Genomic DNA, 17,744 nt, shown 5'->3' on the forward strand with positions numbered 1-17,744 from the left:
AGGCTGGAGTGCAGTGGCATGATCTCAACTCACTGCGACCTCTGCCTCCCGGGTTCAAGTGATTCTCCTGCCTTAGCCTCCCAAGTAGCTGGGATTACAGGCGTGCACCACACACTTGGCTAATTTTTTTGTATTTTTTTAGTAGAGATGGGGTTTCACCATGTTGGTCAGGATGGTCTCGATCTCCTGACCTCGTGATCCACCCGCCTCGGCCTCCCAAAGTGCTGGGATTACAGGTGTGAGCCACCGCGCCCAGCTGACTATATACTTTTTTAACCTAAAATTTTCTATCATTTTTCTTCTTAGGTCTTACAATGTGACTAATCTAACAGATGATTTAAAAGCTTTGTACAAAGTTGCTGGTGCTGATGGAAAAGGCATCACTTTCATCTTTACTGACAATGAAATAAAAGATGAGGCATTTCTAGAATACCTTAACAACTTGCTATCTTCAGGGGAGGTAAGTCTCAAAAGTAGAGAAAAAGCCCATATTGTAAAAATATAAATTATATTGGAATAGAAAAAGCAGCAACCTTTCAAAAGTGAGGCTATTTAGTACATTTTTTATTTTAGACATGGTTAATATATGAGATTTAGCAGATTTTCTGAAGTTCCTGTGAAATGAATGCTGCCCATCTCCAGATGCTTTGTTTAATTTTGAACGTGGTTCCTTACTTGTCTCTTCAGTCTTCACTTTGGTCTTATAATTTATTTTAGGAGAAGCAAAGTATCTGTCCATCTATCTACATACTAGTGAGGAGTACAGAATGGTTGAAAGAGTTCTGTTAGTTGTGAATGGATGTCTGTACCACCACTTCTGAAACTGCTTGTATCAGCACTTCCGTGAGCACTCACATCTTTAGTACTTCATCAGAAAGACTCACCAGACTCAGCATATACAGGTCGAGCATCTCAAATCCAAAACTCTGGAATCCAAAATGCTCAAAAATCTGAAACTTTTTGAGCACAGACATGATGCTCAAAGGACATGCTCATTATTGGAGCATTTTAGATTTCAGATTTTTTGATTTGGGGGTGCTCAACCAGTAAGTAAAATGCAAACATTCCAAAATCTGAAAAAAATCTGAAATCTGAAACATTGTGGTCCCAAGCATTTTGAATAAGGGATGTTCAACTTATAGTTATACTCATGGCTGAGATTTATTGCGGCAACACAGTAAGGATACAGAGCCAGATCAGTAGAGAAAAAGACTCATCTTGTGGAGTCATCGATGTTCCAGGAACATGGAATCGATGTTCCAGCTTCCTGTGCTTTTGCCAAGGGGCCATACAGAACGTCCTCTCCACCCAGTATGAAGGGCAGTAACATATGCACTGTTTCCGTTCAGGGAAGCCCACTTGAGATTCAGAGTCCAGTGGTTTTTTTTTAGGTTTGGTCACTTCCTGCCTAGCTACAACTACCAAAGTTCCAGATTCCTAGAAGGAAAGCAGATAGATGTTTACCATGTATCACAAGGTTTGTGTAAACAGTCTAGTTGGCACTGCAAAACAACGTTGTCAATTACTGATGGAGGAGACATTCCAAAAGCCAAGTTCCCTGATAACAGCCAAGGGTCAGCTCTGCAAGCATACCCTTTTCAAGATTAGGCCTGCTGTGTTAACTCTTCCCTGCACCATGGTATACAGATGCTTAATGGTGCAAAAATTAGTTAAGTATTTTGGAGCCAGAGTTGATTAGACTGACTCTGAGTCAAAGTACAGAGGGCACCCCTGGACATTTTAAAGAGATGATTGAGTGGTGGTGGAGATAGCTTTTTGGTGATAGCTATTGGAGCACAGGAAAACACAATTAGTTCTTGATTGAACTGCTCAATAAAAAGTTGCAGTCTTGATAAACTCTGGCAAATCAGGGATTTGACTGTGGAGATGCTGAAAGAAAATATGAAACAATATGACATGCAAATTAAAAAAGGGACTGGACTTTGGCAGTGAATTGACTGTGGAGAACTCTTAAAATACAGAACACTTCCTTGTCCATTCCTTAAAGATCTCCAATTTGTTTGCACGAGATGAGATGGATGAAATCACCCAAAGTCTGATTTCAGTGATGAAGAGGGAGCTACCTCGCCATCCTCCTACCTTTGATAATTTGTACGAATACTTCATTTCAAGATCAAAGAAGAACTTACATGTTGTTCTCTGCTTTTCTCCAGTAAGTTTTTATTTTTATTTATATCTACGTAGAAAGAGTTCCTTATTTAAAGGTACTTAGTTTACCTTCTGTGATTAGATAATGATCTTAGAAATTAATATTTTTACATTGAATTAAAATTAACACTTTTGTACCACACAGTCTCCATTGACCAAATTCTTATTTCCAGTATAATTTAAAATATTCATATTAGTAAAAAATACTGCATAACCTGCAATTTTCATTAATTACCTAGAGACATGGGTTGTTTGAATTGTAAGGGACTTGGTGATGTAACCTCATCCAGCTCCACCTCCCATGTAGACATATCAGCTTTACTATTATGTCTCTGATGTAGGTTTGAAAATCTCTATCTCATTGTGCTTCCCAATATAGTAGCCATTAGGCATATATGGCTACTTAAGTTTTGATTAATTAGCCCCATTTCTACTTACTATTTGGTTTATTTTTGATACAGGGTCTTGCTCTGTTGCCTAGGCTGAAGTGCAGTGGTATGATCATGGCTCACTGCAGCATCATCAACCTCCTAGGCTCAAGTCATCCTCTCACCTTACACTCCCAAGTAGCTGGGACTACAAGCATGTGCCACCATGCCCAGTTAATTTTTGTATTTTTTGTAGAGACGAGGTTTTGCCATGTTGTCCGGGCTGGTCTGGAACTCCTGAACTCAAGCGATTCACCCACCTGGGCCTCCCAAAGTGCTGGGATTACAGGCATGAGCCACCGCACCTGGCTTAGCTCCATTCCTAGTGCTTAGCAGTCATGTGTGGCTAATAGCTACCACACTGGAAAGCATATATATAAAGCATTTTTATTATCACTTAAAGTTCTATTGACAGCTCTGCTCTAGGGAGTCTCACTAATTTATAAGGCAGCCTGCTTCATTCTTGGATAGTCTAATGACCAAAAAGCTCTTATTTATGATCAATAGAATTTTGTCTCTGTACTTTTCTGATTCTAATTCTGCCCTATACAAGGAACTCAATCCCTCTTCCATGAAAAGTTTTTCAGATACTTGGAGAAGGTTTTTGCAAGGCTTTCTAAGTTGTTTCCTTTTTAGACCAAACATATGTTCCTGCAGCTGTTCTCACTTGTCCCAGTGTCCAGGCCTTTTGCTGTTCTAGCCCTCTCTCTAAAAGAGTTCTAGTTTATCAGTTTCCTCTTAAAAGAAAGTTCCTAGAATTGAACGCAATAATGTAGATGTAGTCCCAGGACAGGGAAGAGTGTGGAGTATATTTCCTCCCTTCATCAGAACATTACATTTATATATGATTGCAGCCCAAGAAGATTCATTTTCAAATTTGTGATGTCACACTCCTGGGTCAGATTGCATAAATCTCTCTCTGGCTGACTTATAACCCCTCCGTGTTTCTAATGTTTGTTGACTTTGCTATCAATAGGTTGGTGAGAAGTTCCGTGCCCGTTCTTTGAAATTTCCTGGCTTGATATCAGGTTGCACTATGGACTGGTTCAGCCGCTGGCCGAGGGAGGCTCTGATTGCTGTGGCCTCCTACTTCCTTTCAGACTATAATATTGTCTGCTCTAGTGAAATTAAAAGACAAGTTGTAGAAACAATGGGCCTGTTTCATGACATGGTTTCAGAGAGCTGTGAAAGTTATTTCCAAAGGTAAGTGATATTACATAAGCACCATCGCTATGGAACCTCAGCATGTACTCCCAAGAGGAATGCATTGTAACATCCTGCAGAAGACTCTTCCTATTGATTGAGCACAAGGTCCTAGCTGCATTTTTAGATCTTTCTTGCTTTGATTTTCTAGTGATTATGTATGAAGAGATGGCAAGTAAACAAGATTTAAAAATGAACTAGTGTCCACACTTAAATACCTTTTTGTCCTCCAAGCCTCAAAGTAACAGATGCTTAATGAATTGCTTTATTTCATCTGCTTAATTTTGTTTTGAAAATGACTTAACTAATTCATCACCAACTGTTTAAAATTAGTTTCTTATTCAAATCCATTATTTGTTTTGATTAAAGAAGTACACTGTTTCTAATGTTTCTTTATTGCCTTATGTTAAGGGAGTATTTAGAATTTGTATTTGCATTACTTAGTCTTACCAATGTTTCTATGCCAGGTAACTATGAAACAAAATATTAATTGACTGTGGGAAAACCACTCACTAAAAGCAGCAATGGCATGTTCATTATGTAAAAGCTGGTGTCAACCATGCAAAAACACAGCTTTTTTCCCCCAAAGCATGACAGTCGCTGTATAAGATTGACAAATGGGCCAACGTGGATCACCAGAAAAGCTATGCCTGTTTTTCTGCATAGGGAGTTCGGGTAACACTTTCATTGATTTTCAGTGAGGTTCCTGCTTCACAAAAGTTTATTTATTCCATACCTTTTCCTTTACTTAAAACCATTCTCAGACCACCCTTTTAAATAATTCCAGATAAGATCTGCCAAATTCTCTTGGTGAATCAGTGTGTATTAATTCTTACTGTTAAGAAGATTTTCTTTCTATTTGAACTCCTCCTGCTAATGTCATCTGTGGAGATAAATTTTTACCTTTGTGCAGCTACAAAAATCTGTTTCTTTACTTTGAAAATTTGGGTATATTTTTCAAATTTTTTATATGTTCTTAGGTTGTTGAAGTTTATTCTGAATGTAATATTTTTATAACACTTTAATGATAGTCACATATATGCCCAAGATCTTAAAAAAAACTCAAAAACATTAAAAATCTTCAAAACTACCGAAGTTTAAATTAATATAAAAGGTTAAATAATTTTATAGTATGTGAAGAAGTCTTTTTTCACCTGAGCTTCTTCTGTGTAAAATTCTACCTTTTGTAATAAAGCCCACAATAAAGTGGACATTTGAATCAAGTGTGGCTGCCTTGATTTCACGGCCAATCCAGTGAACTGGGGACACATTGGTTTTTGCTTCTGTAAACCCACCCAGCTGATATCCAGCAGTGAAGAGGTTGTAACAAATATCACTTGAATGAAAATGGATCACAGCACAAATTCATTTCAACCACTTATCCCTAATATTTGTCCAGAACCTTAAAGTTTTGCACTGTTGACACCAGCTTTCACGTAGGGTGTTCATATATGTGATTTTATTTGATCTTCACAAAATTCTGGGAGGGGTAGAGCAGACATTCTTTTCTCCAACAGAGGTGGAGTTAAGGGTGAAGTCAAAGACCCCTCAGGGTCGAAACATCAGACAGATTTTAGTCCTTTTTCCACTTCACCTCTGAGAAACCATGCTCAAGTCCTGTCTTCCTGCTAATGAATCACTCTACATGATCACACTGATTTCACCTTGGGAAAGGTGTCATTTTATGGGAGTATGCACAATGATTGAAATGGTCCTTTTAATGTTCTGCTTTCAGATACCGCCGAAGAGCACATGTGACTCCCAAATCTTACCTCTCATTTATAAATGGTTATAAAAACATTTATGCTGAGAAGGTGAAATTCATTAATGAACAGGCTGAACGTATGAATATTGGTAAGAGGAATGGAATAGAATGGGATGGAATGGAAATAGGGTTTATTTGATAGGGATCTCAATATTTAGTTTGGTGGACATTTTATCTGAAAATGAAATACTCACTTTGTTAGTAGTAGATAATTTTAAAGGATGCCCTTGAGGGTATTTTGACCTGTCAAGAAACTCTGAACAGAAGAAAATCTAAACAGAAGTGGCCTATTTTCTCTGCAGAACCATTTCTCCTGGCTCTTTCAACTCTGGGTCCCCTGAGCTGTGTCACTGAGCCATTGCTGGCAGATGGGGACAAGCCAGCTTTTGGGAATGGACAACAATTTCAGTTTTTGGTTTCATTTTGATTTGCCTTGATTTGTATAAACTTTGCCATGTTAATTTTCCCTACATTTCTAATAAAGTAAAAGGCAAAATAGAAGCAAAAACAAATAAAAACAAGAAGAGATTGTGTACCTAATCAAGAGTTTTCCAAGTGTCTGCTATACGTAGTATAACTAGCAAAAGTAAACATTGGAAGAGATTATATGTCCAGAAAGCATGTGGCCCAAACAATCTAAAACACCTTAGTTCTTATTTTTCAAGTTCTAAATAAACCTTGAGGGGCTGGGTATGGTGGCTCACGCCTGTAATTTCACACTTTGAGAGGCCAAGGCGAGCAGATCACTTGAGCCCAGGAGTTCAAGAGCAGCCTGGGCAACATGGTGAAACCCCGTCTCTACAAAAATATAAAAATTAGTCAGGCATCGTGGTGGCGCATGCCTGTAGACCAAGCTACTTGGGAGGCTGAGGTGGGAGGATCACTTGAGCCCTGGAAGTCAAGGCTGCAGTGAACTGAGATGGCACCACTACACTCCAGCCTAGGTGACAGAGTGGGACCCTGTTTCAAGAAAAAATCAAAACAAAAACCACTCAGTCACACAGCATAACTGAGCGCCAAGGTCTGTGAAGTCATAGTTATGAGAGAAGACTGTGAAAGAAGGCTTCTTCTGCGGTTTTCTCATGATTCAGCTTCTTGCAGCTTTCGTATATGATGCTTTAGATCAGTAGTGTGCTAAAGCCAACTCATAGTGGCTTTTGAGAACACAATGTTAAATTTTTAGGAATTTTGTGATCTGCTTGTTAAACAGAACTTTTATTAAAAATTAACTCATGTATACTTACAATTAAACAAATTGGATTTAAAATAAAGGCAATAAATGCTCAAACTCATCCCTTCTTAGTTTTACTCTTTTTTTTTTTTTCTTTGAGACAGAGTTTTGCTCTGTTGCCCAGGCTGGAGTGCAATGGCGTGATCTGTTCACTGCAACCTCTGCCTCCCAGGTTCAAGGAATTCTCCTGCCTCAGCCTCCCAAGTAGCTGGGATTACAGGCATGCACCACCATGCCCAGCTTGTTTTGTATTTTTAGTAGAGACAGGGTTCTGCCATGTTGGCCAGGCTGGTTTCGAACTGACCTCAGGTGATCCACCCGCCTCGGCCTCCCAAAGTGCTGGGATTACAGGGTTGAGCCACCACACCCGACCTACTCTATTTTCTTATATCAATGTTCTTGAAGTTATTTACGTCTGTCTGTATGGTAGGAATATTACATAACAGTGTGGTACTGAGAATCTTTTGGTAACTTGAAATCAGCCACGGTGGGAGTGTTTACACTACAGAAATTGAACAGTATACCGATGAGGGCTTCCCCTTTTCCCAGTGACCCAGATTTAAATATTTACCAACATCCCATTACCTAGAACCCGTTGGAGTGTGAACAATTCAGTTAACCAGTTCTTTTTCTCTACAGTGCTAAAAGTTGCAAAGTCCATTACATAAGTTTTCACAGTTATTTTCATTTTTATAACAAAGAGAACCACAAAAATGTTAATATATTTTCTATCTCATTTGCCACCTCAGCTGCAATATAATTCAAAGGCAAAAAATGATAGCTACAAACTATTTCACAGCCAAAGAGAGCATAAATTTGTCAAATAACTTTCCTGGCCAAACTAATCTTATTCAATAGGACATTGTGACTTTCCCTTAAATGTAGCTACGTGATATTCTTCAGTCAGAGCTATTTTCTTTGCCTTCCTGTTGAAACTCAGAAATATGGTCAATATTGTTGCTTTTAAGACATGTATATTTTTAGCTTTTGTCTACAATTTTGTGTTTGTTATATTACATGTACAGTGCCTTATAAATAGTAAATATTGAATAAATATTTGATGAAGGCATATACCTGTACTCAGTAAAGATATATATGTGTGTATTTGTAAAGGTCTTGATAAACTAATGGAGGCAAGTGAATCTGTTGCTAAACTCTCTCAGGATCTTGCAGTCAAGGAGAAGGAGTTGGCAGTGGCTTCCATAAAAGCAGACGAAGTGAGTTTGCATTTATTTTATCACTGATGAGGAATATTTTTCCATGTTAAAATGCATTGTTTTAAAATGGTACTAAAGAACAAGCAGGGTGTAAACCTATGGACAATTCCTGGTAAGATAGTGTTCACAAAGACCATTAGACATTTTTGTTTAACTTATACCAGCCTATACCTGAACTATTAATTTTGCTACTTGGCCTAAGACTATTATTTCTTCTCTCACTCTGTCTGTCTCTCTTGTTCTTTTTCATCTGTTTATGAAATTTCTGCTTGACTATGAGTTATATTTGGTCTTCTCTTTAAGGTCCCTGTATGTTCCAGGTTTCTGGGATGGCCCAAATCGAGGAAGAGTTGGTAGAGTTTTTTGTTTTTTTTTTTAAAAAAGAAAGAAAGAGGAAAAATCCATACTCCTCTCAAGGAGATAGGTATATATGTGTGCTGCTTTTTCTCTCTTTTTTTTTTTTTTTTTTTTTTTTGAGACAGAGTCTTGCTCTGTTGCCCAGGCTGGAGTGCAGTGGCGTGATCTCGGCTCACTGCAACCTCCACCTCCCAGGTTCAAGTGATTCTCCTGCCTAATTTTTGTATTTTTAGTAGAGACGGGGTTTCACCATGTTGGCCAGGATGGTCTCAATCTCTTGACTTTGTGATCCACCTGCCTCGGCCTCCCAAAGTGCTGGGATTACAGGTGTGAGCCACGGTGCCCGGCCTATGTGCTGCTTTTTAATCTATTATACAGCCTTCTAGTCTCAGACTTTCAGCTTCTAGTCACCAAGAGTCAGTTAAGAATAGATACTTCAGTCTTGATCCTTAGCCGGTTGCTGAAATGAGTGAACTAACATAGGGGAGGCACTTAAGCATAGTCTTGGCATATATGGTAAGCACTCAATAAACATTAGCTCCTTTTATTGTTATTATACAAGGCTTAAAATGGTTTTTTGCCCTTATTCTATGATACTTACTTGAATTGTTTTAATTTTCTAGAAATTTGTAGAGTGAAAATACTATTTCTTCTGAAAGCTTTAAATATTTATTTTTATATATATTCTAAGCCTAAGAAAAGCTTAGAAAATGGAAGACTGCGAGGAACTGCTCAAAGGAATTTACTTTAATACACCTTAAAATATAGACAACTTAGATAGGAAATAAGTTTGTTCCTATTCGTGTTTTATATTACGTTGAATAAATATTTGCTCACTATTCAAATCTGTAAATTTTGCTTGAAAGGTTTCTATTTGCTTTCATGTGTTTCCTCAACTTAACAGGTATTAGCAGAAGTCACAGTAAGCGCTCAGGCTTCAGCCAAAATTAAAAATGAAGTACAGGAGGTAAAGGACAAAGCCCAAAAAATTGTGGATGAAATTGATAGTGAAAAAGTGAAAGCTGAAAGCAAGCTTGAGGCAGCTAAACCTGCTTTGGAAGAAGCAGAAGCAGCCCTGAATGTGAGCAGTGCGTTGTTACCCCTTCCAACACAAGTCCTAGAAGGCATCATGTTTCATTACATGAAATTAACTCATCAGAAAACTGAATTGAATTCTTAATGTGATTGATAATCTCTGAGTCTGGAAACAAATGTGCCAATTAATTCAGTTTTCTAAGTTCTAATTTTTTTAAAGTCCTCACCTTTTATATTATTTTCATCCCACAAATTGGTCTTCCATGAGAACTGAGAAATAATGCTAGTGGTTAGTGGCCTAAACTATGAGAAATTCAGATTACACAGAGAGCCTGCTCAGTTTCTCCAGCATCCCTTCCAGATTATGTCATGCTCCCTTTTAAAATCTTCCTGTGTTTCCCACTGCTCTTAGGATAAAGTCCTGAGCTAGACATTCATAGCTGTGAGGCAAAAGGGCACAGCTTTGGAGGCAGGCAGACCTGCATTCAACCTCTATGTATAATACACACACACACATACACACACACATATACATACATATATATGTGCATGTATGTATATGTGTGGATATATACACACATATATACACACTTGTATATACTTACACACTGCTAATACACACACACATATACGTATGTATGTACACATAGATGATCTGGAGTAAATTTATTTAACTTTCTTGGGTTTCTGTGGGGATTATAATTTCTCATTGATTCTTAAAGAATCAATGTGAGCATTAAAAGTAATTAATACAAAATGCTAGGCACATAGAAAGTGCTCAATAAATATTAGTGCTTCTGTTCCTGCTGATGACCTGGCTCCTGTCTATCTCTTGAACTTCATCTCTTGGCATTTTGTCCGTACACACAATGCGATCCAGTCATACAGAAAAATGTATAGGATTCTGGAAGAATGGTCAGGATCTGTTACCTTTAAACGTGCCTCCACCTCTGCCGGGAATGCTTTTCCTAACTTTCATTGCCTAATTAGAGTCATTCTTTAAATCTGGGCCCAGACCTCACTCCTCCCAGGAAGTTTTCAGTTCTTCTTCGAGACCTTCCTTTGTTTTCCTGTCACTCACATGCTTCTGTCATGGCAGAAATCCTTATGTAGGGTAATTGTATTTTCTTTGCCATTTTCAGGAGGTTATGAGGACAAGACTATTTTGGTTTGCTTTGTTTTATATGGGAGAATGCCTGCAATTGTTAAATGAATGAATAAATCTATCATAATCATTTAATAAAATTTTCACAATGACCAGGACACATTCTGCACCCCCACTTCCTTTATGGGTCTTACTATAACGTACAAAAGGGAGAGATCACCGAACCAAAGGAGTCTTAGAACATGTTATTGATCATATGGTCTCCCAGTCCTTGCCTTGATGGTCAGGCAATGTCTTAATCCACACCCAGCCAATGGATAGAAATTTTCAAAAATGTTTTTATGCGCCATATATTACCGTAACTTCTCTTGTCTCCTTCTAATTCCTCCCCCTGCCATAGACAGGGAAGCCCTCACAATGAAGGCTGAAGGTGAGGTTTCTGATATTCAGGGCTTTGTATCCTCTCTTAATATCCACACCTAATATAGAGCCTGTGCTTTGAAGATGCAAGTTATCTAAATGTTACATATCAATGGGACTTATTAACAGAGGTCTACAATGGCAATGCCTGATAGTGATATTTTAAACCAATTCGTTGGGAGCAACAGGGAAAAGAAGAATACATACAAATAAACAGAAATACCAAAATAACAATGAAAGAGCCACTAAGCAAAAATCTTGGAAATGGAGAGAAAATGTTTTTAAGTTTTCTATCTTAATTATTTAAAAGTATTAGATTTCCATATAACTATTAATACCACTCAACAAACAAAATATTGATCCTTAATCCCAAATATAGACTATCAAGCCAAATGATATTGCCACAGTCAGGAAACTTGCAAAACCACCACATCTTATTATGAGAATCATGGACTGTGTTCTGTTACTATTTCAAAAGAAAATTGACCCTGTTACTATGGATCCAGAAAAACCTTGCTGCAAGCCATCATGGGGAGAGTCATTAAAGGTAAGTAAAATCTACCTTTGTCAGTCCTATGAGCTGCATCAGGCGTCCTCAGCCCAGGACACTCAATATAGACCAGACAAACTGGCAGACAATAATTGATCATTGCGTATTGAAAAGTTTATCTTAAACTGCATCACCTAAAATGTAAAGAGGGATAGATTTTAAAGCCGAATACCTTCTTTTTATGACATCTGTCCAGAACCGGTGGCTAGTATTGGCACAGCCTTGGTGTCAACCCAGCCCAGTCTTCAAAAAGGGGCTTGTGTGGTTGGTGGCATTCAGATGCACTTACCAGAAGGAAAACTTACATAGCTTTTCTTCTTTACTCTTTCCACATGGAATCCAGAAGACAATTTGTGATTTACAGATTTAGGTTGGCTACTGCCAATAGTCTCAATTTGTATATTTAGAGCAAATCAACTGTTACTTCTTTGAGAAAATTCAATTCAGAAGTACATATTAACTCAGGAAGAAAGTATTTATTTTCTTCCAGAACTTACAGGTTATAATACTATTTTTCAGTTGATGAGTGCAACAGGATTCCTGTGGAGCCTTCAGCAGTTCCCTAAGGACACTATAAATGAAGAGACTGTTGAGTTACTACAGCCATATTTTAATATGGATGATTATACTTTTGAAAGTGCCAAAAAAGTCTGTGGGAATGTGGCTGGTCTCCTGTCTTGGACACTTGCTATGGCAATATTTTATGGCATCAATAGAGAAGTGTTGCCTCTGAAGGTAAAAGTTTCCTTCCTTCTCCCAGTAAATCAATGTTTTATAAAATCAATCATCAGTATTGCTGCTATTAAAAGACAATGCGTAGTTTAGACCAATAAGAGTAGATGTCCCTGTTACTAAATTTGTCTTTTTTCTCTATGTCCTCTCAAAGTTTCTCCTTCTTTTTATATCTGTTACATGTTTCTTGACAATGCAGGCAAGTGACTGAAACCAACGTGTTAACTTACACAGGAAACGAATTTCTTGGGAATAATAATCAAGCTGTCATAAGAAGAAAAACTTGCCATTTCTTTGAAGTTTGAAGATTAGGTTTGGAGGTTGAATTTGATTACTGTATTTCAAACAAAACTTATAAAAATTAGGTTTGACACCTAGAAATGTTTTAAATTTCAAAGACAGAAGGAGAACCTTAAATGCAATCTAAGAAGCAATCAAACAAAACCTAAAAGGTTGTTTACAAAAGACAAATCAACATGTTGCAGATTTCCCACAACCCTAAATACTAGAAGATAATGAAAAAACATATGCAGAGTTTTGAGCAGGAAAATGCTGGGGTCCAAGCACTCAATAATGGGCAAAGCTGGTCTTCATGGACAAGGGAACAGAACGAGATTCTTAGGAGTGCAAGGATTCATGAAATGTATCCCTCAGATACACACTGCCTCCAGGGCCCCATCCCAATCCCCCACCCCCACAAAGCCAAAAGTATTGTAAGTGGTTGCTCTGTGGAATGGATAATAATGAGTCGGTGGGCGGGGGGTTACTGTTTTTCATAATAAGCCATAGAGAAATGGCTGCCTCCTTTAAAACCTGTGCATGAGGAACTTTGAGAAAAATAGAAAATCAATTTAAAATAAAAAGTTTTAGCAAAGAGAAATGATAGGAAAAATATAAAAAAACACACCCCAACAAAAAGATACCAAGGGAGAAATCTTAAAATAAATGTAAAATTCAAGAAAAAAAAGAAAACACACACACACATCAGAAAAGAACTATTCTTTGTTGATAAAAATTATGATCCATAGTGAAGACAATTAAAATAATGTGTTATGCAATAAATAAAATAGCATCAAATTATATAAACCAAATCCATTAGTATTTTCAGTGGAAATTAACAAATATAATACTGTAATTTGAGATTGTGGCACATGCTATCAAATTAACAAAAATAATATTGTAATTTGAGATTGTGGCTACCCCTGGTAGGCATAGGGCCAGCTTCTTGGGTGTGCACACAGGGCCTTGTGTTAATGCTCTGCTGTTGCCCTCTTCAGATTCTTAATAATTTTTTTTAACAAGGGGCCCCACATTTTTCATTTTGCACTGGGCCCTGTAAATTATAGAGGCAGTCCTGAGTAGGCATAAATTAGTAATTATATAGAAATTTTACATGATACTATTTTTCAGGTTGAATAACTACATTGAACTTTCTTCAACATAAACAAAGAACATGAAATTATTTCTAGAGTACAAGAAACATTTATAAGAATTAATTATATTCAAGGGTAAAAGAGGACCTTGATTAAATTCTCAAAAGCAAAAAATCCTGGGGTCTCATTCTCTGAGTATAAGCAATAATACTGGAAAGTTTACATTAAAATGAACTCAGTCATTCCTAATTAGGAAATGATGAAAATAAGCGAGTCACCAAAGCTTCTGTGATATGGCCAAAATGGTACATTCTTAGCCCTAACATACATCAAAGAAACTAAACATTCCACTGAAGAGTTAAAGTATGTACTCACTCATAAGCATACATACACACGAAATTTAAGGAAGGCAGAATAGAGCCAATAAAAATAACATTAAAAATTAGAGAAGAGAAAAGCAGCAGAATTAATGAGCAAATCTAAGAACCTATGCTTTGCAAAAACAAAACTGTAAGAAATATTCCTGGAAAATCTAATCAAGAAGTAAATGAAAACAAATGAAAATAGAAAGATAAATCCTCATAATTCTAGATGTGAAGATTTAAATAATTATAAAGCAATTGTTTTTTAAGAGACAGGGTTTCATTCTGGCCCCCAGGCTGGAGTGCAGTGGTGCAATCATAGCTTACTGTAGCCTTGAATTCCTGAGCTTAAGCAGTCCTCCTACCTCAGCCTCCCAAACTGCTCCCAGGGTTATAGGTGTGAGCCACTGTGCCAGGCTGCAAATATTACATAGTTATATGTTAATATATTAGAAAATCTAAATGAAATAAAAGTTTTATGGGAAAAGGAGCTAAATTCAAATAAACATTGAGAATGAAAATAAGAAAGGTATCAAAGAACTTCTACTCCAGAAGGCTTTGGGCCTAGATTATTTTACTGATTATTTTAAATGTACAAGAAGCAGATCCTTACCACATTGTAGGACTTAGAAAAATATGAAAAACTACTGTTACAGTAATTTCACTTGCACAATCTTTGAAATTGGATTGTTACTTTGGTAACAATCCTAAATGTGTACATATCCAATAGTATTTATCACAACATTATTTGTAATAACTAAAAATGGGTGGGTGGAGAAATGTATATGAGTAGGAAAAAGGTTAATTATGATACATCCAACACGTAGAATATCATGCAGTCACATAACTAATGTTCATGATGGACTTGGGATCTTCATAAAATGAAATGAAATGAAATGAAAAAAAATCAAAATGCCAATTACCAACTTCCTAACACAATGCTCACAGGTTATGTCTGAGAAATATCGGGGTAACTTTTGTTCTCCTTTCTATACATTGCTGCATTTTCCATGTTTTCTTATTGAATATTAATAATTAAAAAATTTTTTTTTGAGACAGGGTCTCACTCTGTCACCCAGGCTGGAGTGCAACTCACTGCAGCCTCGACCTCTGGTGCCCAAGTGATCCTCCTGCTTCAGCCTCCAGAGTAGCTTGGACTACAGGTGCATGCCACCAAACCTAGCTAATTTTTCTATTTTTCTGTAGAAACAAGCTCACTATTTTGCCCAGGCTGGTCTTGAACTGGGCTCAAGTGATCCTCAGCCTCCCAAAGTTCTGGGATTGCAGGCATGAGCCACCACACCTGGCCAGTAATTAAAAATTTAAAAGTAATGAAATACCCTCGAAGACTCTTTGCTTTCCCAGCTGAAGACGCGGAAACAGATGAGCTCGAAAGTCCTGTCTAGTGCAGAAATTATGTGATTTGTGTTATCTACCAATCACAATCATGACTGTTTCGTGCAGCTAATACACTAACCACATCTTCTTCTTTTCAGGCCAACCTGGCCAAGCAGGAAGGCCGGTTAGCAGTTGCTAATGCTGAGTTAGGGAAGGCACAAGCCCTGCTGGATGAGAAGCAAGCTGAGCTGGATAAAGTACAGGCAAAATTTGATGCAGCAATGAATGAGAAAATGGTAAGATTAAATATAAAAAATCCCCAAAACGGTGTACTGACACTTTACACAAGAGCATGCTATATTTGGAAATCAGGCAAATGGTTGTGATGAAAAAATATTGGCCAGCATGCTTGTCTGTTTTGGATCTTTGGTGCTCAAAATTATTTTTTGTGTTTTCACTGATCAAGCTGTATCGTCACTGATTTCAGGGTTAGAAAACTGGGTTTGAGATGCAGCTCAGACATTTGTTAATTGTGTGGTTTGGGGCTTTCACGCGCGTCCGTGTGAAGAGACCACCAAACAGGCTTTGTGTGAGCAACAAGGCTGTTTATTTCACCTGGGTGCAGGTGGGCTGAGTCTGAAAAGAGAGTCAGCGAAGGGAGATAGGGGTGGGGCCATTTTATAGGATTTGGGTAGGTAAAGGAAAATTACAGTCAAAGGGGGTTGTTCTCTGGCGGGCAGGGGTGGGGGTCACAAGGTGCTCAGTGGGGGAGCTTTTGAGCCGGGGTGAGCCAGGAAAAGGAATTTCACAAGGTAATGTCATCAGTTAAGGCAGGAACAGGCCATTTTCACTTCTTTTGTGGTGGAATGTCATCAGTTAAGGCAGGAACCGGCCATCTGGATGTGTACGTGCAGGTCATAGGGGATATGATGGCTTAGCTTTGGCTCAGAGGCCTGACAGGGGCACTCTACCTAGCTCTGTTTGTAAAATGGGGATCCTAATATGACCTCTTGAGATAGGTTGTAAGCAGTGGTGGTCTGGTAAATGTTTAACAATCTAGTGTGCCGCGTGGGGAGAGGAAAGCCCGGATTTGTAATATTTGCTGATTTCTGTGGTGTAAGTATTCCCATCACTGGCAATTTTAAACTACCAATGTAACGCCACTGAGCACAGATTTGGGAAAAGGTGCATGGCAGTACATCATCGCATACTATTTCCACCATCCAGATACAACGGTCTTAACCTCAAAAGCATAGATAATATTAACATTTAAATAACTAGGAAGTAAGCTTTTGTTATGTATTACTTTTGCTTTTAATATAATTTTTTAATTGTAAGCTTACATAGTTTAATTTTTAATAAAGGCTGTGTTTAGCACCAGCTCACAAATACTCTAAAAATTTAACAATTGGCTCTTAAGAGTTGATACAAGCTGGCTGCTGCATGCTACTGTTGTCTGGGATTTTTCCAGGAGAAAATACTTTGTAAATGGCAAAGAACTCAGGATTATTACTGCATCCAAGACATCAAAATGGCAAATCTTATTGATTTGATTCTGTTTTGAAAATATTCAATAGAAATACTATTTTAATTTATCTGATTAAAAGATAAATTATGTGATTTGGGTTCTGTCTTACAAAATTGCTTTCCTTGAAATTTCGTAAGGTAAAATCACTATATTATGAATGATCAAAATTTAATATGTGAAGTTTCAGTGCACACTGTATTTTTAGGTTATATTATTTTGCCAAGTAAGAAATTCCCCCATGTATTTTTATGTGAGAATATAATGGATGTTTGTGTTAAGCATTTAGAAAAGTTTTTTGAGACATTCTCCCATTATGGCTGCAGGATTTGCTTAATGATGCTGACACGTGCCGGAAAAAGATGCAGGCCGCCTCCACTCTCATCGATGGGCTGAGTGGAGAAAAAGTCCGGTGGACCCAGCAAAGTAAAGAATTCAAAGCTCAGATTAATAGGTGGGAATCCGGGTCTTCTTCATAATCACTTTCTTTGTGACATTAGAGAACATAAAGTCCATTTCCACGTGTTCATCTCTGAATCCCATCATCTATGACAGTGCTTACAACTTAAATCATGCACTCTCAGGTGAAATACTATAGAGGGTGAAGAAGATTTTGTGAAATATTTTACATCTCAGCTGTGGTTCAGCACTGTGGGTTTTCAGTATGAGAGTGCTTTTGATATTGTTTGGATTTGCCAGAGCCGTCTAGATGCTCACTCCAGTTCTCTATGCTTCACCTTAATGATTTTGAAAGTGTGGATCAATGGTTTGTTGTAAATGCAAGTCTGTCTTCTGCTGGTGTCTGTTGGCGTCCTTAGAAAACTTAAAAGAGAGGGGAATGAGAGAGGAGCAAGAAAATGGCAAAAAAAAAATAAATAAATAATAAAAAATAATAAAAAGGGAGGGGAAAGAAAAAATGGTTTAACACAAGACT

General features: G+C 37.6%; 1 protein-coding gene across 1 annotated transcript in view; it reads left to right on the forward strand.

Moving 5' to 3' along the window:
- The window catches only part of DNAH8 (dynein axonemal heavy chain 8), a 311,999-nt gene that overhangs the window by 188,752 nt on the left and 105,503 nt on the right, over positions 1–17,744 (forward strand). The window contains exons 63-72 of the mRNA XM_054492591.2: positions 307–460; positions 2,009–2,173; positions 3,574–3,800; positions 5,536–5,654; positions 7,910–8,013; positions 9,275–9,451; positions 11,310–11,477; positions 12,000–12,215; positions 15,444–15,581; positions 17,137–17,264. Coding sequence (XP_054348566.2) covers positions 307–460; positions 2,009–2,173; positions 3,574–3,800; positions 5,536–5,654; positions 7,910–8,013; positions 9,275–9,451; positions 11,310–11,477; positions 12,000–12,215; positions 15,444–15,581; positions 17,137–17,264 — 1,596 coding nt within the window. The remainder of the gene's footprint in view (positions 1–306; positions 461–2,008; positions 2,174–3,573; positions 3,801–5,535; positions 5,655–7,909; positions 8,014–9,274; positions 9,452–11,309; positions 11,478–11,999; positions 12,216–15,443; positions 15,582–17,136; positions 17,265–17,744) is intronic.

Source organism: Pongo pygmaeus, chromosome 5, assembly GCF_028885625.2.
Source record: "Pongo pygmaeus isolate AG05252 chromosome 5, NHGRI_mPonPyg2-v2.0_pri, whole genome shotgun sequence".
In the NCBI taxonomy this organism is placed as follows: domain Eukaryota; kingdom Metazoa; phylum Chordata; class Mammalia; order Primates; family Hominidae; genus Pongo; species Pongo pygmaeus.